General features: G+C 33.4%; 4 protein-coding genes across 4 annotated transcripts; 2 read left to right on the top strand and 2 right to left on the bottom strand.

Annotated features, from left to right (window-relative positions):
* Positions 1-4497: 4497 nt before the first annotated feature.
* On the top strand, positions 4498-7982 carry TRIADDRAFT_53144 (uncharacterized protein; the record flags this gene model as incomplete). The annotated part of the gene is made up of 12 exons (XM_002109809.1): positions 4498-4624; positions 5368-5838; positions 6024-6100; positions 6374-6461; positions 6608-6683; positions 6806-6838; positions 6914-7032; positions 7137-7281; positions 7380-7469; positions 7599-7667; positions 7740-7822; positions 7903-7982. The coding sequence occupies 12 exons, from the start codon at positions 4498-4500 to the stop codon at positions 7980-7982; spliced, it is 1458 nt and encodes a 485-aa protein (XP_002109845.1).
* A 1066-nt stretch (positions 7983-9048) lies between these two features.
* On the bottom strand, positions 9049-12279 carry TRIADDRAFT_20888 (uncharacterized protein; the record flags this gene model as incomplete). The annotated part of the gene is made up of 7 exons (XM_002109240.1): positions 9049-9161; positions 9251-9299; positions 9743-9840; positions 10188-10330; positions 11024-11120; positions 11482-11641; positions 12223-12279. 7 exons carry the CDS (start codon positions 12277-12279, stop codon positions 9049-9051), a joined length of 717 nt encoding a protein of 238 aa, XP_002109276.1.
* Positions 12280-13311: 1032 nt separating this feature from the next.
* TRIADDRAFT_20690 (uncharacterized protein) lies at positions 13312-15249 on the top strand (the record flags this gene model as incomplete). The annotated part of the gene is made up of 7 exons (XM_002109808.1): positions 13312-13372; positions 13669-13746; positions 14006-14071; positions 14474-14520; positions 14659-14726; positions 14834-14978; positions 15160-15249. The coding sequence occupies 7 exons, from the start codon at positions 13312-13314 to the stop codon at positions 15247-15249; spliced, it is 555 nt and encodes a 184-aa protein (XP_002109844.1).
* Positions 15250-16667: 1418 nt separating this feature from the next.
* Positions 16668-21658, bottom strand: TRIADDRAFT_53141 (uncharacterized protein; the record flags this gene model as incomplete). Its single annotated transcript, XM_002109239.1, has 6 exons — positions 16668-16755; positions 16872-16979; positions 17068-17193; positions 17310-17382; positions 19881-19971; positions 21536-21658. 6 exons carry the CDS (start codon positions 21656-21658, stop codon positions 16668-16670), a joined length of 609 nt encoding a protein of 202 aa, XP_002109275.1.
* Positions 21659-26413: the final 4755 nt, after the last annotated feature.

Below are 26413 nucleotides of genomic sequence, written 5' to 3'. Positions count from 1 at the left end.
AAAATAAGATCAATAACAGCTTGTACTCAAGATCAAGTTCTCAAGAGCTCCAAAAGGTATAGTAGCTGTATAATCGAAACGACAATTCAAATAACAGAAACTACCTCGTTAATTGTATCTATTAATTATGTTACGAAGTAATCATAAACATTAAAAAGTAATCATTAAATTGAGATCAAATCCGGTCATATTTTAGTTTACAGAACATCGTCTCGTCACATAAGTGATTACAGAAATAAGCAACATCTACATAATCAAGTATTACTTGTGATCAATACCGTATCACTGTCAATTATTTGAAACGACAGCAATGTACCGTACAATAATTAATTAATAAATAAAAGGTCGTTATGTAAACGATACAGCTGAATATTGGACATGAAGAATACACCACAGTCACAGTGTACAGCTGTAGATATGATAGTGTAAAACTGTAACGATTAAATGAATAACATAGTAATGAAATAGAGTATAAACGATTACTAGAATTGCGTTACTTGGAAATAAGATTAATGATCACATTGTTCAGGTTGGTTACAGTATGATTACAGGATGTAGCACCACGTTCAGATCATAAATTTAAATCATAATAAAGGGACGTCCAAACAAAAATGAACGCAAACAACTGTACTGTACATGTAATTTAATGAGTTCAGCTTATTTATCAAGATAAGAACGTTGACATACATTCATTTGGATAGTATATTGTATAGTATAGTGTAACGATGCAATGCAATTGTACGGCGTACAAACGAATTTACTTATTTCTTTTCAGTAACAACAATAGGCTCTTATTAATTTATTATCATAAAGAAGAGTTAGTTATAGAAACATTACTATAGATCATGCAACCCATTCATAGAAATCGGTACGATACAATAAATAAATAACATACTCGTAATCGAGTTTTGAATACTGGTTCAAGTGCGTCACTTATGAAAAAATAACTGATTTATAGCAAAGCTGATTAAGCGACTAAACAGAATAAACAATGCTGATAGAAAAATTGCGTTTTCATTGATTACTTCAAACTACCTTCAAGTTTAATCCTACACACACACTACTAGAGTATAATATAAATCTTTACGGAAATATAAAATTAGAAATAGTTGATATACTGTATCATATAACGGCAGCTATCTCCTAATCGTAATAGAACAGCTGTAATGATCCTGGTAACATACTCGTTGGTAATTGTGAACAACCTTAATACGATACAACTAAGCTTACGAGTATTCTATTCAAAACTTAGCCAATCCTAGCCCGATAGCTTAAAATTTCGACTGTCTGAGATAATCTCTCTCATAAATGCTTCGCGAATGATACTAACCAGACTAGTAATTTTTGTAGCAATAGTTTAAATCTGAAAAATTTACTATAACCAGTAAATTAAAATGTTATGATCAAGATATCAGCTTTGTAGTTATATGCACGATAAGCACTTTATCGCTAGAGAAGCTTTGATATTTATTTCTATCACATGTACTGTAGAGCCATAACCAGTTTAATTGAGAGTGGTGATAAAAAGAATACGTAAATGCCCTCAACTGAGGCGGTAGACAAAATAGACAACGACTTCGTAAAATTGTAGGTATACCATAAACATGGAATCCTATTATTAGGATACGTGTAACGTTTATCGTGTCGCTAAACATCGTTGGTTATCCCTCCCTGGTTACAAAATTTACAATATTACCGTCACGATTAAGGGCAATCAATAGCTGCTCATTGCTACTACTAATTAAGGTAATTTTTTTCATATCAATGTGTAACATAGTCTAATCGAATTGATCCGTTACTAACGTGCATAATTACTACACATTAAACGTCCAATTGAATCATGTCCACGGTTAAACAGTACACGGTACGCATCGATTTTCAACTCTGTGGCTTGAACGGACTGTGGCGCTTTGTAAAATTACCGTTGACTACTAGAAGACAAAGTAAATTTCGATCCGTGGCAGAATCATATATAAACATGACAATAATTTGCTGAAACTTGCTCTATTTTTATGTAAGTGATATATCATCATTTTAGCTAGTCAACAAGGTAAATAGAGTATTAAAATTGTACAATTTTGTAAGTTCAAGCTATTCTAGAATTATAATTACAGTATGCGTAGCACAGTTCATTGACTAATTCAGAATGCATCCGCTAATCTCATCAGCCTTATAATTGTACAGTATGATTCTTTTGCATTAATCAACTTCCAAAATACGTATACTATCGGCAAACGAAAGCATCGCACTTAGATAGAAACGCAAAGTACGAGATGTATTTACGAGGGCACTCCTCATCACCACACCTGTGGTGCTGGATAAGCTGACTAGCGTTTCCAGCGATAGTTGAGCGCTATAAGGTAGTGCAGTCGTGTGAGCTATTTCATTGAGATCTATACGAGTACAAAGTACTGGATATAAAGTTGTGCTGCACTGTCTACCATGTGTCATAAGATTTAAATTTTACTTTTACAGATATGTAATGATTTCAAAGCGAATATAATGACGATTCACGAATCGAATTTAATACCAAGCATGTACGGCAAGTACCATCAGATGATAACATATCGTACAAAAGCAGCGAATCGAGTGAAAATTATTTCGTAACTTTAAAGATTCGCTTAGACCACTCGAAAATTTAAAACGAAAAAAGGCACTAAAGAAATTATCTATGTTAAAATGCATTAAATGCATGCGTAGAGCTTTGAAAATAGATGCGTAAAAGTAATTTAAAAAAGTATTACATTGTCGAATACAACATACATTTGGTCTTTGATTGATTTCAAAAACCTCGTTAAAAAAAATTAAAATCCTAGAAAATACGATAAGATATATTAATAATTATGATATACCATTGTATAGTGATGGTGTTACATTAAGACTGGCCAGAAGCTATAAACTTTTACAGTTAAGAATGATTACTAATTGTTTGTGAAGTTATTTAGTGTGTCATTAGCAGATACCAATATCATTTGTGAAGGCAAGCTAAACTGCTAGTAGACATTGATAGCCACAATAATTACTGGCGATAAAATACGAATAGTTAACCTAATTAATGGAATGACCTAACGTATACTCATAAAGTAATTATAGAAATTAGAAAAAATGATATTACGCTATCATACTTAAGTAATGTACAGCACTGAAAATTTTTACAAGAGTTGGCGTTTTAAAATCCAAAATCAGTATCCTCTTGTGGCGTGTACTACCGTACAGTACGTACAGTATGTAAGTCGGGTGGAAAAAATAGTTATAACCTCATCACTGAAGCTGATTAATATAAAGTGTCTATACTGTACGATCGTATCATTATCATGACAGCACCTTCCTTAGCAGCAGCTTTTCCCTCTCGTTTAAAAGCAGATTCTCCGCCAAGTGCACGACTTAACGATTTGCTTACTTTATCCATCGCTAAAGCCGAACGCTACTATCGTTGGTCAAAACTTGGAAACTAAAAAGAAAAGGTTTTCAACGGAGTGTACAAGGTTGCTATTGGACTCATCGAATAACTCATCAAAATACCGTACGTGTTTGGCGTCCACTGTACAGTAAAGTATCGTGCAGGGTACGTTATACTGTACTGTACAGTATAAAAGACCGTTTTGTAAGTCGGCAGGTCCTGTAGCGAATTTCGAATGCAAGTAGCCTGTAGTGAAATGCGACGCCGGGCAGGACAGTGGTTACGAAATTACAATACTGTACTGTACTGTACAGTACAGACATCCATCTTGTACAGTACAGTACAGAGGACTACTGTACAGTACTGTACAGTACAGTACAGTACAGTACTGCACAGAGGACTACAGTACAGTACTGTACTGTACTGTACTGTAAGTGGAAATGTGACCTTCAATGGTTCACTCGAATCATCTTACCGTGCAGTACAGTACAGTGCACAGTACTGTGTACTGTATTGCGAAGGTCATACTTTAGTGGTACGGGTGAAGGCATCAGTTGAAATATCACAAGACCGCGACCATGACTGGACTACAGTACTGTACAGTAACTGGAAATGTGACCTTCAATGGTTCACTTGAATCATACTGTAATACCGTACAATAATGTACTGTACTACTAAGGTCATACTTTAGTGGTACGGGTGAACAGTATCAGTTGAAATATAAAAACAATCTGGTACTGGACTATACCGTACTGTTAAGAGTAGCAGAAAATTGGTCATTTTGACCAGAAGCACATAGTGTACAGTGTACAGTACTAAACCGTCGAAGTGTACACTGTACTGTACAGTATATACTACTGTACAATATCCTAAGCTCCATCGTGGAAGGTTGTGTTACTGCATTTTTCTACAGTAGTAATAATAATAATAATTATTAATTAATTAATTTACAATCATAAGTTCATAACGTACCGGAATTCATACCGTAACGTTAAAACGTCTGCGTTAGTTTACTTGCAGTCACACCTGCTCATTTTACGTTCTATGACCGATCCAGCTCAGGTCGTAGCATTCTCCGGTCAAGTTTTGGTGGCGTCATGGATAATGTTAGTACGAAAAATAGCGACATTGCAAAATTGAATGAAAGCACTAATAACGGTGATGATAGGAAACGCAATCAAAATGAAGTAGTCGATAGGAAAAGGAAAAGGCACAAGAGAAGCGGTAAGAAAATTTCATATTATATGCTCCATTACCCTGCCTGGCCTTTTACAAGGCTGTCTGTCGTTGGTTGCAATGTAATACATACTTGGTCAAATCAATTTCATCGTTGACTCCTTTTATGACAACTCCTTAATTATTTCACTACAATTGGATAGCTAAGCTTATGGTAACCTCATATCTGCCTATATTACTGATTATATTATATTATATATTATTAATATGAATTCATTCATTGTTAGCAATTTTGCTACTGTGTACAAAAGTCCAAATTAAATTCGATATTGACGCTTTGCAACAATATCAGTAATTTCCCTACGCAGATCAATATTGCAGTTTATCGTGCTATTGGGTTTCCAATGCGTAATTACATTTTACAGTTTATTAATAGTAATTTTATGGTGCACGTGCATTTATGGCACAGTACCCTCATTGTACCCTCGAATACTGCATGCACGCGTATGTCAAGCGTTCGAGCTAATCTGCATCGGCATCTTAGTTAAAATGATCCAACATACAATATCAGCAAAGCTTCATTAAAAATGGCTGTCCTCCAGTCATACTGTACAGTATGTTATCGCAGTGTGTAAAGATAAATTTGGACAGCAATAATAGCACTTACAAACTCGGTAGACCCTACCATCTTAGATAGTTGATTAACAACTTTTATATCATTTAGTTAATAAGTTTTAGTGCTAGCAAGTGCTGAAGAATGACAATTATCTATGCTATTTGATGATTTTAAGGACATAAAGAAAGGCGGCACATTAGGAAACACAGTAAAAAATATTCCAAAACAGAAATTGTTGAAGAAGGCTATAGCAAAGAAAGCAATGATGATGCAGCAAATCCAATACCTAAAGAAAAGCAGGTCCTCATCCAAAATGTATTGAAGAACAAACACAAGAAATCTCAATTCCCTCAGGTAGAAGTCGGAGCGAAGCGAAAGAAGAAGCGTAAACACAAAGATCATAAAACCAACGCACCCACTGATATGTCGGTGATAATCAACACCTCAAATACTGATCCAGAAAAAAGTAACGATAGACAATCAGATAGTGTTAAAAGTCCCAGTAGCAAAAGATTAAAGACTTCCAATCATTTCAGTAAGTCCTGTTCTACGACTAGCAATGCGCCATCTGATATAGACGCAAGCGATGTTATACATGCTGAGTGGAGGATATCTAAGGAAAAAATGAAAGATTTAGAAGAGAAAGGTAAAGTAGCGTCACCACTAATCCAAATTTGTAGCTATGTATCAATTTCATATTCTAATATACATAGGTGCATATGGTATAATTCATTCGCCTTTAAAAGAATTCTTCGAGTTTATTCTATACAGTACAGCGCAACTTTCTTGGTCAACAGCAGCCTGATTGATTGTTGTTATTGTCTATTGCAGGTATATCTGTAATGAATGGCAAATGGACTAGAGAGGAAAACGAATTAATCGAAGCAAATATTAACCGTTATATGAAGGTAGCTAAGCAACCGGTCTTATGTTTCTATAATTCATGCTATACTTAATGATAGATAAAATAATAAAAGAAAAAATAGTGTAATCTTCAAGTCTGTATCCGTGCACATGTTCAGCCTTTTCCATGCCTAAAATATAGCCAAACCATAATGGCTGCTCATTTTAGTAAACAGTTATGTAATCAACACAGCTAGAAAGGTCATATTTGCTAAGGATTACGAACAATCTTATTTTACGTCTTGCTGAACTGAAATACGATAACACGTATACTACAGGAGTATGGGATTCAAGATCGCGAGAAATTACTATTTTGTAACAGGAAAGACGCCCCGACATCGAAAGCAGAAATGTATCGCTATTTTGGTAATTCTGTTAGAAAATTCTTAACCAAGATTACCTTGCCATCTTTCATGTCTTACAATAGCTTCTATTGCCTATCCAATATTGCTGTTAAATTTCACTCGTTAAAATATACTGATCCTCATCCAGTTGTTTTTATTTCTATACAGCTCAGGGAATTTGTCGTGAATTGCATGCCGCATACAGACACATTTTAAGAATTTATCACCCATCTTATGGAAAACCGTACGTTAATCTGACTAATTTTATATAACATACATTTCTACATTTATGTACGCAGTATAGCATGGTTAAAGTTCGACAAAGTTTAGTGATCTTATTTCAAGTGTTTCATGTTTGCATTACAGGATTTCGTCGGAAGAAATGGTGCAATTACATAGGTAAGCCATAGGTATCTAGCTGAATTATAAATTGCACATGTAGCGATCTCTTAGTTTTTAAATTTTATAATCAAGTTTATATGCCATTCATGGTAACGACTGGAAAACTATTGCTAAGGCTATCGGCCAATCGAATATTTGGGTAGAACACAAAATCAGATATTTGGAACAGAAAAGTATGGCATGCAATACAGGTTCTGTGGAATTCATCAGCAATTGCTTATTATTTCAACATAAAATTCATTAAAATAAATGAACTAACTAATAACCATCTTATAATGGATATGAAAACGATTAGGTAAATGGAGTAAAGATGAAGACAATAAGCTACGATCTATCGTCTTGAAACATACCGAAAATAATTCCGGACCATGCCGCATCCCCTGGTCTCAAGTCGCGAAAGATTTGGGAACACGTAATGCAAATCAGTGTAGATCTAGATGGTATGTTGTTAAACGTCAATAAATACTTTTGTATGTTTAAAACTACCACGAAAGTCACTAGAGATTTAAAAATTAACCTGTCATTTATTGATATCAAGGCTGTTCAGCAACCAAAATGCAACTAATTGCGATAATAATGGGAAAGTAAGAAAATGGGGATACTTCGATACCGCTAAGCTAATATTTAGGTATATGAGCGTAGATAGATTGAATTCCAAGCAATAAACATTTTATGCTCTTACATGTAACCCTTATGGAAAGATTGTGTAGTCAAAAATTGTTGGAATGTGATTGCAGTACTTGAATATATCTTCTAGAATTTCGGAATTGAACCGTACATCTGAGAATGACATCGACTGGGCTACCATAGCGAAGAATTGGCCCTGGTATATGATAGAGTATTTTCTATCATATTCGACGCAGTACTAAATTCAATCTTTTATGTTATTCATATGTAGGTCTTGCACTTCAGAGGCTTTGGCTTTTAAATGGACCAGAATTAGAGCTAAAGTCCCTAAAGATAATCAGCGCAACCTAACAGGTGATTCGCAGTTATTAACACTTGGTTTTGAAGGGAAGTCACCTTGTTAGACTGTTACATACTTTTATTTTATATTGTAGAAATACTGAATTGGTTGCGTGAAAGTGACTATTTGAAGTCAATCCATAGCAAAGTTGGATCAAATATGCAAAAACTATGAAATATTAGTTAAAATATCTCTAAAATGACAATTTTGATGTATTACCACGGCTGGGCGGCATCAACGTTTTTGAATAAACAACTCTGGAAAGTTGCTATTCTTATGTCATGTATATTTAATGATTTAGTATTAAAGTAGCCCATCGACTACTAAATCTAATTTAGTAGTCCATAGCACTCCCTATACTGTATAATACGTACTTATGTCATCCTCGACGATTGTAACGTGACCTTTTATATCAACAACCTTCTAAGAATGTACATTTCAATTTGACTTGCGTGTATCTTAACACGCATACGATCTCTTTATTGCTCTTATATCGTGCCCAATAATAAATCAGCAAATGACGAATAATTTGGGTATCAGCGGTTACCGCTTAAAACACTGACTATATGTAACCATTAAATAATAATGCATTGTCGTAGCTATATTAAAATTCTGGTAATTTGAGAATAAAGTTATACATTGAAAATTATAGCTTCATGGATTTGAATCAAATTAATATGTAATGTTGATTCATTTGATTTTAGCCACCATTGCCAAATCTCGTTTTTAAGTTACTTTCCGTCGTCAACTGAAAGATCCTAGCAATACTACTATTACATAATAGCGCTGTCAATTTATTGTGCCCAGGTATAAAAGGTCACAATAATTCAAAGCATCTCCGGTCAAATTACTGCCTATAAGCAATACCTTAACAAGAGATCTACCAGATCTAGCATCTTATTGGAACTTGTAAAATAAGGACTAAGATAATCATTAGAAAAGATTATCTTAAAATATACTTTTTGGTCGAATACTTCATACAATTATTAAATATACCTGGAAAATGTGACAGAAAACAAGTGGTTGATGATTACACGACAACTAATTCGATAATAAAAGCATGACACTTTCATAGTAGCTTAATATAATGCAGAATGACACGTACTGCATCTCTTTCTACTACAGGTTTTCATAGCATTCGGAGTCAATGTTGACTCCGAAAGTCGCTAGCTGATAAGATAATATTGCAGAGCCAAGAAATTATGGCACGAAACTAAATATTGTTAATAAAGTGCATATTTTAATGCGGCCGGACACCGGATTCCGATTTTTGTCTTCGACGACGAGTTGATGTAAGTTGATTATCAGAAATGATGATATCTTTGATATGCTGTATAATTAGGTTAATTCCAACTACATTGGTAGAACAGACGCAGGTTAGTAAATTTGTGAGTTTAAAACTTGTTAGAATAAAATGATGAGACTAGACTGGTGATCATAACCTTTATTATCTGCACCACGAGGAAGAATAACATCTGCATGCTTCTTGGTCTGATATAAAAGAATTAAACAAAATAGTCATGCAATAGCATTCAATCAACGAAATCAAGCATCTTTCATGAAGGTGTATGCGTATCACTATTGCTAAATATATATACGCCCTAGCTCTCCTAGCAACAAAGAATGAGTTTACAATCCATACAATTTCAGGTTTCTTTCATAAAGTAATACCTAAAGTATCTACAGTACAAGAAAGAGCCAAACTACATAATTCATAACTGCATTCACATTTCCTAGTATAGGTATTACGATCTTAATGAATACTTTATTATTTAATAGTAAGTTATCGCAGGAATATTTTAATTTTTGATAGATGGTTATTTAATCCTTCAATCACAAAAACATGAGAAAAAATACTCGAATGACCTTTCAATTCATGAACACATTCAGACTTATGTCAGGCATGCTCTAATTCTAGTAACTACGTAACTTACGGGTAAAGTAAATTCTTCAAAAGCAGGCTTGACGTATTTCGTATAGTGAGATAAAACAATGCCTAAATCGCGACCTTTCTCCTTAGTGTCTCTCAAAACTACCAAAATAAAAATGCAAAAAACATGACACTATTTTAGTCACAGATTTAAGTACGGATGGTTGATTTATGAACCCAGAACTGTAGGGTCGATGCACCTAACAATTTATTAAACCACATTAATTTTCAACATAAATTATGCGTCCATTATACAAAGTCCCATTCCAAATCCGCGAATTAACTATCATAACAGTACTAGTACGAATATTGTAAAGTTAAATATACATAACGGGCAACGGAGTTAAATATCTGTTAGATGTATGTATAAAACTGCAAATAAAATAAAGTTAACGTAACTGCAATAAAGATATAGACAATCTGATTACTGCAATTACTAATAGACTAACCTCGCCTGGATAGTCTCGTATCGCTATCAGTATCAACGAAGACCTTCATGTGCATAATATTTCTAAGATCTTTATCGTAAAGGACTAGGATCCCCTCGAAAATAACCACATCAGCCGGTTCGATATGAATAACTTCCCGTTCTCTAACAAATAAGATCGTAATAGGGTACTTATTAGAGCAGTAAATATCTAAAAGTCATGAACTACTAACGATTTTTTTCAGTCAATACCAATTCTTAATAATAATAGTATCAGCGCCGTTAACATATAATTGTACCTTCGACACATCACAGCAATATAGCCAAATAACATCAAAAAAATCAGTGAACATATAAACTGCTAAATACCTGCTTTATAGTAAATGTAATAAATTTACCTTGACAAGAGCAGCAATTATTTCTATAGCTGTATTGCCTTATAAAACTACTTTAAGTAAATAGTATAATTACCAATTCCTGTTGTGATAAAGTGTCTTTTCAAAAATATAACAAGAACTACAGTTTCTTGTAAACTACAATTTATTGCATAAGATTAGGTTCGTCTCACAACTACTCCTGTTCACGGTTTATCTAACTGCAATCAGACTATCTCTGGACTATCTGAATTATTACAGCAATATTCACGATTTATATATACAATTCGTCACACAATGATTTCCCTTCAAATACAATCATATCTTACCAATTAAGTTGCAAGATCATATCTAAATTTACTATCGCGCTATCAATTCATAATTTAACCTATTCTCGTACAATCTTGGATCGTAATCTAAGTTATACTTGGGGCTGCACTACAGCTGTATAATATACAGTATATGACATTACATAATCACTTACCGTTTAAAATTAATTCTATCGTAAATAGGTAAATTGACAGGTTTACCACTAGCAATTTTCAGCATAGTTTCTTTCATCAAATCCTCATCAAAAGCATCTATCCAAGAATAGTACCAAGAATATACTTCTGTTAGACAACAATAGGGAAAATGTAACTACCGTCATAGATACATATTGAAACGAAGGTTAAAGGTCTAAAGCACGCGAGGTACAGTAGCACTGTCGTAGTGAAGATAACATCGCCGGACATTAATTAGTAGGCAGTACAAAGTATTCCAATAACATTCTTTACGCATTAAATCATATTCATCTTGCAAGATTTGATTTTAATGATGGTTTTTTGTAGTGTTGTAACGTTCATTTCAGTAAAGCATCGTACTACCTTCACGAAGTTTGTATACTTGCTAAGTCTACAAATTAATAAACTCTCAAAATGGTACATAGTGTTGCAATCTCACCCGGATGATCGAAGTTATATTCGCCTACTTTAGCCAAGTCTTTCTCATGTGGAGATAAATCTTTATAAAATGAATCCTGGGAAACAGCCACTACTGCATTACGATTTGAACTATTCTCGGCCAGATCTAGTTCTTCAATTACTTTCTTGCATACTGACGTCTAACAAACAGCCATAAACGAAGAATAATGAAGTTCAATAAACACTTAATAGTAATTAATTACAGTATTCCAACCAAGACAATTGATAAATAAATTTAAGTTATTGGCGCCACAAGTACATGATGCAAGCTGCTGTACAGTATCAAGGGTAATGAAATTTGTTCGACTAAACTATACACTACTGTGTTGAGCTAAATGAATAGCATTTCAAGGATCACTACCAAACTATAAATGTCCTGCATGTTGATGTACCTTAAAATTTTAGATAATAAAACAGACTATCTACGCTTTCGCTGTTAGATTGAAATCAAAGTCATGTAACAATTTCACCCAGATAAAAAGCAAAATGTAAGCCACAGCTACTGATGTGACTGGTTTAGTAAGTAATCCTGAGTTGATGAATTGACTATAATCACCGATGCCGCCAAATAAGCATCCAAAGCATCGAGCTAGTAGACAACATGATAATGCAGTTGCGCAAGCACACTGCTATTCAGCACACAACAACAGTAAAGTTTAGCAAGCCTTCCCTAGCTTAATCATATCCAACAAATCAATAATGCCTTTGGCTGGATTCATACCTTGCCAGACGCTGTTCCTCCTGCTATACCAATGATAAATGGTCTTTTCATATCCATGTGATTACTAGAATTGCGACTAGAATCGCTAGCATCGTTTTTCTCCACTGATTTTTGAATTTCCATCAATTAATTAGTTCTATCTACAGTACACTCGTATATATTATTATCACTGAGCAGTGAACAGTTTGAAATGAGAACCCAATTTAATGCTTAAATTATATATAATGTGCCTTATCTCAGGCTGTGTACTCACTCGTACTCGTACCGTATACGGTCAAGTGACTGTACTGTTCTGTACTGTACAGTAGTATTGTACTGTACTTTACCAGATACAGTACTGTACTGTACACTAGAGTGTACAGTACAGTGTACAGGTGCCATCGTGATCGCCATACCTAGCCATACAGTGTACAGTATACTGTACTGTACGGCTAAGGGTCTCTATTCTTCATCATACTGTACAGTACACAGTGTACAGTACAGTAGTTTGATCAGGTCTAGTCCGGACGTAATCTGCAGAATACTGTACAGTACAGTACAGTACACTTCGCTTTCCATCGTACTGTACTTTCCAGTACAATGTACTGTACTGAGGTAAAGAGTCAAAGCCTAAACAGTACCGTACAGTGTACTGTACATTACTGTACATTGTACCGTATTGTACTGTACACTGTACTGTACTGTACAGTATAGTACCGTATGGCTAATGGTCATGAACTCACAATGTACACTGGTGTACTGTACTTTGTGTCAGTACAGTACAGTATACAGTAGAACAGTACAGTGTAGCAACGTGTCCAGTGAACAGATATTTTCCACATTTCCCAATACTACTCTTCCCTTCCAGTTTGTACTGCAATTACAGACTACTGTACCCAGTATACAGGCAATGTGGAAAATATGTGTCCTGTACTATATAGGGTGTACACTGCGCTGTAGTGAAAAGTCTTCTGCTCACAGTATTGCGAACCAACAGTAGATACCTTTTTTACATACTGTAAGACTGAACACCTACACGAGTACAGGATACTCTACTCTATCGCTTTTAGGATACCTGAAAGATCTGTATCTTTATCACCCTTGATCGCCATGTTGTCAGATGCAATCACAATTTTGGTTATTTCGCTGCTAACTGCGTTGGCGTCGGAAGGTAGCTGCTAAATTTTTGGATGCAATAATACATATTAGATAATTATAATTGGAACTAGTACTGTACTGTAAGATAAAATTCAATTTATTGTTTATCAATTCAAATGAACGAGCATAAAACCCAGAGTTAAACTGTAAGCCATTAATGTATTACTAGTAGATCAACTTTACTTGTTAATACAGTTCTACTTTACTGAACTTCAGTATGAATTGTGAAATTAAAGCATAAATAGTGTCTACTGTATATTGTGATTTAATATCTATCTTGATAATTATATATAATGATTTTCGTTATAGGCTTAACTTGGCTCTTGGTATATCGAACTGACCAGTATAAAAAGTTAAAGGCGTCTGTGGAAAGACAATGCAAACGATGTTCGTATTCAAAATACATGCAATCGAAATACTGTACAATATAATACCAGTACAACGAGCCACTTCAGCTACAAACTTATCATATGCGCGTACAAAATACTCACTTCGTTAAATCAGCAAGTAGTTTTATTATACAAAATACTAAATTCAGAGTACCGTATTTACAAATAACGTGTAGTCTATGCAACAATTATCCAAGCTCTTTTATCATCAATTTATTTTTCTGTATTTTCTTAAAATATTGATTTTGATCATACAGTAGAAAAGAAGAAGGAATCAATGACCACTGATATCAATAAGCAAATCGGCCAAAAGAAAAAGATAGGTATTGTTTTTTGACAGTAATTTGTGCTATGCGATTCCATCAACCAAGTTGCTAATTGACATCAAGTAAACACTTAAATTTGAATGTTTGCCTGTTCACTGACCGATCACTTTGTTACCTACATGTGCAGGCGAAAAGCAATTAAAGTGCTTAAAATCTCTTGATAAATATTACACCAACAGCTTTCTTTACTTACAGTTCGTGTTTCTTAATCTAATCCCTGAATAACTCATTATTGCTATTGAAAGCACTAATGCACCGAGTATAGCAATGATACTCGGTACACTGTATATGAAGTACAGTAAATCTAGTACTACAGGACTGTGTAGTCATGTTGTTCATTTTTGGTGGCTTTTACTCTGCATGCTTGTTAGTTCATCTTAATACTTTTTTTTATCATAGAAAAATTCGAGGAAAAGCTAAAGGGAGATAACCGAGATTTGTCATTTGTAAGTAGCTTATATACGTGTAATTATGTAATTATTACGGTTTAGATTTAAACTTGTAATGTAAATGCATCATGATGCACCACCTTAATCTTGCACATTTCAGCGAATCTCGTTTTATTCATTGTACGCTTTGTATAGGTGAAAATGAAGAGCATGTTTTTTATTGGTTTTACCTTTACTGCGCTTCTTGGAATGTTTAATACTGTGTAAGTGGAATTGGAGTAATACTTCGCGCTAGTCTTAATATGTATGATGCAATGGCCATCTATATAAATTCGTAAACTATCTATTCCATTTATTGCATTTACATTAGCTTTGATGGTCGTGTCGTTGCCAAGTTACCTTTCGTACCGCACTCTTTCTTTCAAGGAATTTCTCATAGAAATCTTATGGGTCAAGATATGACTGATTGCTCGTTTATCTTTCTCTATATACTATGTACGATGTCAATTAGACAGGTAGGTTATTAAACCAAAAGTAACCAGAAGTTTGTTTATTTCTTGAAAATGTTATTCGCAAAAAAATAACTGATTGGAAGCATTGGACAAATATGTTCAGGCTGATTCGATCTTCACAATTTCATATTTATACCATTAAAAGAAAAAATACACGTCTAAGTTCCTTTACCTATATTTACAGAATTTGCAAAAGCTGCTTGGTTTTGCACCTTCAAGAGCAGCTAGTAGGGTTGGAGGTGGACTGTTCCCTACTGAACAACAATCTAAATGATTACCTTCAAATGCATTCGTTGCTCTCACTAATTCTGATATACGGCGTGCAACAAAATGTAAAGTCCTGTCCGATTATCTGAATTTGGTCACTAAAGTAGTAACTATTCGTCATTATGATTTTATATTATCGTACATGTAATTTTCTTTCAGTTTTTAACCACAATATTTCATATATTGAAGCATATCCATGGCAAGGATATGAGGTACAATAAATTTATTTATGCATTAGAGTATAGCTAAGAGAGTAAAGTATTTCATTAATTTTTAAGAATCAATTTTGGAGATTGTATGCATAGTGCGATCTTCATTTATAGAATTATGTTGGCAAAACGTTAAACCAGTTGCGGTATACTTTGAATAAAAAATTAAAATTCTAGGTATATAGTAAACTGAATTCAATGGAATAAGTTCAAAATCACTGCTTTCCGCACTTGATGCTGCTAGAGTAAAACACGCAGATCATATAGTTAAGTGCGAATAACATTAATAGCATCATATCAATAATGTGCAATATTAATTCTATTAGTGAAGATGTGCCATATGACATCGCATAAACGTTAATAGCCTTTTTTAAGTCATATGCGTTTTGGATACTGAAATTAAACTGACGTCATTACCATGTTAAGGCAACTATTCCAGTACCTATTAGGCTATTACATCCATAGTACTGCACAACCCAAATTTATCAGTAAATTACACGCTACAGATTGACTACAGAAAAGTGCTGTCCTATCTGGATGTCTGTTCAAGTCCATAGGCAATAGAAATAAAGCTGTTTAGCTATGGGCAAATTGAAATACGTATAAGATTTTAATATTCAAATTTATATTAGTACGTATCATTATATCATGCAATAGCTTTGTAAAGAAATGATACGCATTGCAACTACAGTCTTAAACTGATGTCCGCATAAATAAGTGAAAAATAGACAGCCACTCACATATAAAATCCAGTAAATTAATCGACAGTAATCGAAATTGCACTACTCGGCAACTGAGGCATGTTCATGTACTAGTATAAACAATGCGATATGTTATTAGAGTTCTAACAAAAAAGAAAGACTCTATGGTACATATTAAAAGCTATAAATAGATTTAAAAGGTCCATAACCAAAATGGGAAGCAATGATACTCGAAATAATTAAAATTTACTATCTTCACTAAGGATTATGATGGCATATTTCCGTAAATACCAAAATTTGTCTATACGATCTGCTCGTATACTTAAACGTACAATACAGTAATTAGAATCTATCAAGAATATCATGATACATACGTATGCAGGTTGAAAAATAAACTGGTAATAAAGTCCTCAAGGTGAGAAATCATCGAGGATGAATACAAGTTCATAACTTAATTAATCTACTAAGAAACAGAAACGCTGGAAGCCGAAATTTTATTCGCGGAAAATTAAGGTTTACTTTTTCGCATCCCCCTTTTGACTTTCAACATCATTTAATGGATCCAATTCTTGCTGATCAGGTTGCTTCTGACGAGCCCCGCCCCTGTTTAATGATGTAATGGTGTAATTATATACCTAACTTTCACGTAACAATATTATGCCAATCTGAAACATTTTAGGAAACCAGAGTTATACATAAGCCTAAAATAAGCTAATCACCTTTTTCCAATTGCCATTAGGCCATAAAATACGCCGGTAATAAAGACCATGCCACATCCTATTAACGTAGTAATTCCAAAGCAAACAAGGATTGGAACAAGAGATAATCTACGAGTCATCAAGATGTAAAAGTATGAGAAACATTAAATAAAAGTAGGAAACTTCCGAATTCAGTTCTCAAAACAAAGTTACTCACAAAATATAGATAGCAGCTTTTTCAATAAATCGACGGTTAGAAATAAATTCATGGAAGGTGCGAGCACTTTCTGCTTGCTTACACAAAAGCGGAGCTTCAAATATGAATATTCCAACTCCCAGTAATCTGATCGATACAAAATATAAAAATACAAAAAGGGAACCATTATACGACTATTCTAATACCTCCTTACTTCACTTATAAGGTATATGAATTAGCCTAAGGATTGATATACTACTCACATCATATATGCCCCCATAGCTATGCACAGTGGACTTACGGTGATGACTGTGATGATACCATTAATTATGCAAACTGCAACAGTAAGTTATAAAAAATTTAGACAACGAAAAGTATATACGGCTAATAAGCATACTCAATTAAGCTAGAATGCTTATAAACTTTGCTTTTACTAGACAGCATAAAAATTAGATATGGTAATGTTGAACAACATCATAACATCGATGTTATTAAGTTCTGAATACAAGTAAAAATGATTGCAATGCCTTGCCTGTAATAGGTATACAGTAAGAAAAATTTGAAACTAAAATTAATAATTTTTACAGATTGCACTTGTCACATGTCAATTAACCCTAACCTTGAAATCAGTCTATATTTCAATTTATGTAAAATGAGCAGTAAATGATACGAACGCACTGATTCATTATTATAAAAGGATAAGTTCACATACGGTAGCAATGTTCTTTTAATTAACAATTAATTTTTCGATCTAGACAACTCTACTATCAAACATGCTCTTATAAGCAAGTTTTACATTGCGTTGTATTTTCGATTAGCAGCAGGACTACTATGATTATCACTCTAAACTGATCCAAGGATAATATTGAACTAAGATAAAGGCTTAATTTATCATCACTTTGGTAATGAATATAAAAGGAGAGATACGTTGAATATGATATTGTTACCTATAATTGTAAACTGCCTAAACAGACATCAGCAGTTTACTTAAATCTTGATAATATATAATTCATTCAATATTGCTATAATAGGCTATTAATTCAGTAACTGCACTAGTACAAAGCTCGCAATATAATAATAAAAATACCATCTTTTATCAGTGCGATCTAATAACTAATTAGCAGGCATACATGCGAATTACTACAATAAGCTTTAGATCTATAATTTAATGCAATAAGCTACCATGACATTTACGAAGACTTGAAGTACGAATTTACTGCGCTTAACGCATACGAGCATGAAAGTCATAGCCGCAGATAGATTTGTTCTCAGATAGCATGTATTGCTGATTGTCTACCCATCATGCCTTACCCATAAGATATTCTAAAAATGGTGTCCTACACTGATTAATATCTAGATAAACTCTTAGTTTGACAAACATAGCATGATATTAAGTAATACGTCCTCGCCATAAAAGTATAAGAAAGAAATTTACCTTTATGGTCCTCGAATATGAATATGCTACATGCCGAACATACCAAACCTACATACTCGTGTACTTGAACTTAAAGTGCTAGTAATTACAATGATATAGGAGTCTGATAGTTCCCATCAACCCCCAACGGGATTAACCACGTACCGTACATAAGAATTTGAAACAAGCAGAAATATACTAGATCTTACAGAATTAGTGAGCCAGCACCATGTTTAATACAAATCATTACTTGTTGTGCTAATAAATTTTTCGTTTGTTATGATCACTAAAGTATAGTATGTAAAATGTCAAATAACTGACACATTAGCATCAAGGTTTATAGCTCGATGAAATGGATAAAAGATTAAACTATAACTACCGGAAGTACGGGTATATGCAAATCTCTCTATACCCGCACTTCTTTCCAAATGGATATTATGTAAATTAATTACAACTAGCATCGATATGCACTAAATACCGTACGTGTATATTAGGAATAATTTAAGGAGTAGTACGACACATATGCAATAAGATTTATCGATGTTTAGTAGATGACTGCCTTTAAAACAGGTCAAAGAATTCAGAAAGCGCATGAGAAACAGTCATTTGATATTAGCAAGTGTTCTAAGGAAAAGGAACTATAAAAGTTTTACAAATTATTTAACAAAATACACACAACTTTTAAAACAAAATTCGGCTTATGAAAATGGCCTTTCAATGAATGTGACAGTAGAAAGTAAGCTGAGTCGAAGCTTCTTAGCAATGATGATGCGTGGACATACGAGTACAAAGCAGTATTAATCAGGGCTCTTCGGAAATTGATTCTTTAGTAAGGCAACAACTGTAAACAGCTAGATCCTAGTATATGCGATTCAATTATCATTAGGAAATAATATTACGACCATGATTAGAGCTCTTCTATACAGTATACGATAATAAAATATCCGATTTCTCCATTAAATGTACACGAATGAGCATACTGTACTGTACTACTATTATCGATAAATGAAACTATTGCATATGCGCGTACATCACTCGTATTTCACACGTACACTTACAAATGTAAGTTACAACACAATACATGGAATACTTCAATTTTCCCTTATCTAGTTTCGCTGAAAATAAAAGCTGTTTACTGAAAAAAATTTGTCTTAAGGGATATAGTGATACGTTGATTATACCATTAAAAAATACCCTCTAACTCGATTTCTTATTTTAGCCAATGCATTAATATTACATCTCGAAGACACACTTAACGATATGATTTTACTCATTCTATTTATGCAAATCGTCTTAAAAATTAGCAATCTTCTCCGCCTTTTCACCTACAAGGTAAATTGGTATTTATACTGTACAGTATATACAGTATATTACCGATTTTCTTATCCAAAATGATTGACTCCAACGTATAAGTACTTACCCACAGCTGCAAGTGTACCAAAGCATCGAGCGCCACACTTATACGTCTTGTTGAATTCATCCTCGTTATTCGGTAAGCTACCAAGTACCCGCTTCATTTTATAGAAATTTTATTGATCTGATTTTCAATGAAGTTCTACAATGATAATTTTACATACGCAATTTTTGCTTTTTCGCGTGCTATTTCTTTGTACACCGTCTGTTACTATACTGTACTTGCTGATGCAAATTTACAGTCATTACCGTATACTGTACAATGTATGATGCTTCTGTATTACGAAAGGACCGCTAATACCAACAACATGCGGTGAATTAAGTGAACGTTATGTAAAACTTAATTCGTCATCTGGTCTCTTCGAAAAAGCAAGGAACATCTGTGACTGCAAGGATTGCGCATGCCGATGGTGTGCAGATATCCATATTTGCTGTCACCTTGTTAATGGTTTAATGGAGATAGCTTGTTTAATTATAATCAATCAATCAATATTGTGCAAGCCGAATCTCGATACACACTCGCATATACCTATGGACAGTATTGCGCTAACACATTTTTTCTTTTGTACCGTAGCTCTTGGGTGCAATTTACTGTACGATAACTAATATTCAAGCTTATTTCATTCATTTTCTGTCAGTATTGTTTTAGCAGTACATCGGTGTCTACACGGCACCAAGGACTACTAAAAAACAACCAGGCCCCTTACGGTGTATCAGAGCTAATGCGTTGCTATAAGTTTGCCTTCTTATTCTGTGAACTTATGAATCTATTTCTAATAAAAATTATTTTAAGTTGATTATGATATAAATTTAATTAAAACAATATTTATTACTAGACATATTCCACTGTATAAATGCAATTAATATTAAGATACACTTTTTCTCACATATTCTTTTGCTTTTACAACATACGTTTATGACAATATGAAAGATAGGTATTAATAAATTACAAATATCGCGTAATTTTATCGCTCGGTGATGTAGTAATATCATTTTAAATTGAATATTAGGAAGTGCACATAGTATCTGTAGTTCGTTAAGGTCATAAAGGAATTATGCTGGTATAATGCATTTTCAGAGCATTCCTGATTTTATAATGAACTGGCACGCGCTACACAGTAGTGACTATGTAATGAAAATACTAGCAACTATGATACTCTTGCGGACGCTTCCTGTTTTCTGATTAAAAAATGTATAGGTACGTTGCATGCTTAATGACTCGGCTGACTTCTATAAACAGCCCGTTTGAACCATAATCCTTTAAATCTTATTTAATTAATATAATTTAATAGGTTTCTCTATGAAATTCGTATTTATAATTTTCGATCTAAACTAGTGATATTATCCAATATACATTACTAGCGTTAGATCAAAATCAATTCAAGTACCATGCAACTTACTATTTTAAATTGAGTAAGCTCGAATCTAGGAATTAACCAAATAACACCACAACATGGATTACTACGGCTTCAGTAAAATTGCAACGTTGACATCTTTACAGCGTAGTGTGCAATAGCTGCTCTATGACGTATTCCGTACAACACTTACAGCACTGTGTGGTGCAGTGTACTCTCACAGTTGCTGTACTTATCTCGTTTAATAGTAAAAATTACGGCATAGGCCATTATATTCTATTCTCGTATACAAATTTAACGTACTTACCTGGGTAACTAATACTTCACATTCTACACTACGTTGCTTATCATCTTCAAAAGTCTGCAATTTCTGAACTACGTCTTCATTTATTGGTTGGTACAAAAATGCGAATAGTTGATTAGTTTTCATCTATTAACAATCTACTTGAAAGCAATAGCCTTGCGAGCAGGCAGTAAAATAACTGAAGTATACTTGAAGGTGTAAGCTTAAAATGAATTCAAAGGGAATTAAAGATAAAATCTGGAGTATGCGCGTACGTAATATGATCAGCACAGCAGTAATACTTGTAGAATAATGAATATGTATTCCCGAAGAGTTAGAACAAAGATAAAATACAATAGAAGAAAACGGTAAAATAGTATGGAATTATATATCATCTTTCTATATTTCTTACTCGTTCGAAAATTTCGACAAGTTAATTATTGTAATAATACTGTAATCGAAGATATCGTAATTTATAGTTAGTTACATATAATCTTAGATTTTATGCAACATAAAATTTAATGTACTGTACATATTTAAATTTGACGGAATTGCTTACGTATATAAATTAATTAAGACAAGCATTTTTTAATTAGTGGCCGCCTTCTTAAATAAAAATATTACTATTATCCTTGGTTTTGCAGTTATTACTGATTGATTCAGTGAATAAAATATGCTCTATTTAGCATTGAGGAGTAAAACTTTAAGTTTTCCAGTAATTGCAGCTTAAGATTTGTCAAATCGTAATGGTACTCTGTGTATTGATACTGCAGGATTTGAAGATACAAGATGCTTGTAAAGTTTAGTTCAAGAACAAGTAAAATGTTAAAGTAAATGAGTCAAATTATTGTAATTTGTTTGTTAAAGGAACTATCACTAAATAAATAATTCAACGGCGTACAAGTACTTACTACTAAACAGCGATGTAAGACAGTCTGAACAACTCCAGCAAATGAGCCCACATGAAATGAACATGACAAGAAATAGTTATTTCGAATGGTAGAGTACGCATATATCGTATAACCGTTATGTTACGTACACAAATAAGGCGAATGGATAAAACAGATTCATACATAAATAATATAAAAGCATAAAGAAATTTTTAACTAATAAAATTATACTTTAATTTTCAGTTACTCTTAAAATGAAAAAGAAAGACTGGGCGAACTTATAATTTCAATAGCATAAATTAATCAGTAATACAGTTTTCTTTTGAAGTAAAAGTTAATATTTACAATTTTAATCATAGTCATGCTAGCGATGTAACTTACGGTTGGCAAAATTAATAACTGCACCCAATGAATAACAATAAGTAAGCGTAGCCAACATGATAAAACTTTTGATTATGAATACTATAAGATACGACAACCGCCATAATATAAAGATCTAGATCTTTTGCATCAACATATAATCAGAATCGAAATTAAAACTGTATAAGTTCACATGACATATTTAACAAGATTTCTCATCTGTACTGATACCCTTCAAAGGATTAGTTAACTATTTACAATAAAATTAATCGTCAAGTTGTTAATGTAATCGTCAAATAATTTCATTCGGGGATAAGAATTAGAAATGGTTGACAAGTATCTAAATGCCACAAAGAGCTACGAATATAATAAAGAAATATAACAAAATATTTCAACTAAAGCCAGCACACAGCATGATAACTTCATGATTTCTATCTCTCATAAATAAAGCGCTTATAATTAATTATATTAATTTTTCAATGTAAAATGTGACGAACACATCAAATATTAAACTATAGCACGTAGTCAATTGTGAGCTGAAATCAATGATTTTATGATTTTATATCCATATTGAATCACGAAAACAAAATATATAATAATTGTGCATTATTGTGAGTTTACTTATTGGCAGCAGCTTTTAGTTAAATGTAATCAGCAAAATGATAAATCATAATAGCAATAATTAACTATTGACAGTTTTCTGAACATAAATTTATTATCTAATACATTTGCATCCGTATATTATGCAGCAACTCAGAAAGTCGAATTTTATGTAATAAATAATTTGCTACTAAGTCGAAATGTATACTCCACAGTGGAGCAGCTTACTTCTGAAAAGAATTATTTAATACGCGCATGTAACATACAAAAATCAATTATCACTATTAGTTTCACTATTTTCGTTAGTATCATCACAATAATTAACAGGAATATGGGATTCATGCTTATTACTTGGTTTAGGCGAATAGCGAGCTCGAAAGTCATTTAAGACTGATATGGTTTTAGCATTAATATTCTCTAACGTACGAATTCTCTTATCTTGCATCTCAATTACTTTTTCTTTAGCCTTGACAATAGCCTTTAGCTCAGCTTGCTCTTTGCGAACATCTTCTTCAACTGATAATAATCGACTTATAATATTTTTTAATTGTAGCTCTTTCTCCTCAACTTGTCGTTGTAAATGAGCTTCACAATCATTCATTCGCTTTTTCCACACGGCATCAACTCGTTTAATAGTCTCTTCATATTCTTGGCATTGTTTTTGGGTTGAAATAAGATCATGTTGATATCTACTTAATTCTAATTCCAAAATTTTAATGCTTTTGGAATCCACTATAGCAGTGGCTGAGGCATTTCCGTTAGCCTCATGCCCAGCATTGGCATTGTTACTAAGGCCACCAACTATTGCCTTCTTCTCTGTTAACGTTGACGAAGTTATTGCTGTTATTCCACTTAGGCATGTTGCTTGTTGAAAGCTGGCATTACGTCTCATATTACCAATTTGTTCATGATTGCCTGCAGGTATTGTATAATACCGAGTCTCTAACTGATTTTGCGAAGTATTAGAATGATTATCTTCCGATGACGATTCTGTAGAATCCAAATCAATGCGGTATACTTTAGCTTCATTTTGTGTCGTCTGACAAAAACCGGGATCTTTCAATAATTCGGTTTCTTCGATGTGATGTTGAGAAGTAGAAGGATAGCGGCGGAAACGATCGTGTACGTTCTCATTATTCTTTATCGAACTAGGTGCAAGATTATTAGCGTTAAACTCTATGTCATGGGGTTGCGAAAATTGTATATTAGTTGAGCTGCTATCACTATCACTGTGGCTATCTTGTGGCGAGTGTTGCCAATTGTTAATATAGAATTCGGGCATGAGTAAATTTTCCGTTTCTACTGAATGATTTTTTTTACTCTGTTTTGTCCTTGATTCTTTGGGGGTTCCAAAGCTTCCAGCCAATGCATTAGCACTACCGTTCGGCGACATCAAATGAATCGGGACAGGCTGTTTTCTATCCATACTCAACATTGCTTCGGTATAATTACTGTTATTACTGCTTGTATTAATTGTTAATGGAGAATTGATCAACAGTGATGATGCATCAAGGTGTCCATGTGAATAGCTTGATCCGGGTATATTTACCGGTTGTGTTGCACTTTTACATGTTGACATGGCACTATTATTTACCAATGGATGACTTGAAACTAATTCATCAACTCGGCTATTAGTAGACATCAAAGTATCATTAACCAATGAACTAGTTTGATTAGTATTTGCATCAGGTCGATCATCGCTCATTCGTCGATCATGACTTGTAGTTAGACGCTTTAATGAGAAGTAACGAGGCCCACGCCTGCTTTTCACTGGCTGGTCATCAGATTCTAGTGAACGCGATAGAGCAGTTTCATCTGGTAATTCTTTGTGAATGTTAGGAGTTGAATGGAAGCGTTCGCTTGCTGCAACAAAGCTTGGGCTTAACATAAAGTGAGAGAATATAGATATATTGGACCTTTCTTTAGATGTATCGCTAGCAATAGTATTATACATGCGATTGTCACTACTGCTACTGCTGCCGGTCCTTCCACGACGAAAAGCTGATGAAAAATATAACATAGAAGAGCTTTCAGATACTTCCACCATTCGGGTAATATCACTTAAAATTCGCGGTAGTGAACCAAGCAATTGCTGCTCTTCCTAATTCGTAAACAGTAACGAAATTATCATTTGCATTCTCCTGATTTAGTATTAAAGGATAATTTTCTTACTATAAACAATTCATTAATGACCCTTAGAAATTCTAATTTTATCCATTAATATTTAATAATTAAGTATCATTGCAAATGAAAATTTTTTGCGTATCCGATATAATTTTTATATTACTTTAATCATTGACGGATATAAATTAGAAATTTTTATCTCATATATTGCTGACAATGGAATTATTAACGTAACAAATCATGCCCCAGCTCCTTAAACATGTACCTCTTTGAGTTGGATTAAACTCTGGCTTAATACTAAATGAAGGATAGCTAATTGTTTGCCTATATCAACGGTGAAGAATGGTATAATGATGTCTTCTTCATCATCTGGTTGACCACGATGCTCCTAAAATAAAAAGCTATTTAATATTGATTTGTAAATACGATACCACTATAGCACTATCAAGAGTACGACTTTATAGATTACAAAGAATATGGCTAATCTAAAATACTCGTATGTACTAAAAGTTACCGATATTCGATCTAAAAAATATTCCATTTTAATCGCTTCTTTATCAATAAAATCATTCATAAATCCCATATACTTTTCCTTATTATCGAATCTGTATATTAAATATTCGAATAGAGATAATTATAGTTAAAATATTAAATCTTAAAATATCATCTTACTTAAAAGTAGTACTCCCATTTACCTAGTACAATTTGCTAAGTTCTGTATAACTTTAGCTACGAGTGTTAAATGTCGCGAAGCTTTCTGATCAGGACACTCTTGCATCAGCTTAAAAAGGCTTGGCGATAATATTGCGGGACAAAGCAGACGGAGAAAGATGGAACCACTAAAGGTGTACCAGTCAGAATAATGAATAAAACGATTAAAAAATTTAAACAATTCCAATACGATAACATCGAAATGAAATAATACGAT

Source organism: Trichoplax adhaerens, genomic scaffold (assembly GCF_000150275.1).
Source record: "Trichoplax adhaerens TRIADscaffold_2 genomic scaffold, whole genome shotgun sequence".
Classification (NCBI taxonomy): Eukaryota; Metazoa; Placozoa; class Uniplacotomia; order Trichoplacea; family Trichoplacidae; genus Trichoplax; species Trichoplax adhaerens.
Note: the sequence above shows the minus strand (reverse complement) of the source record. Positions and strands in the feature narration are given on the sequence as shown.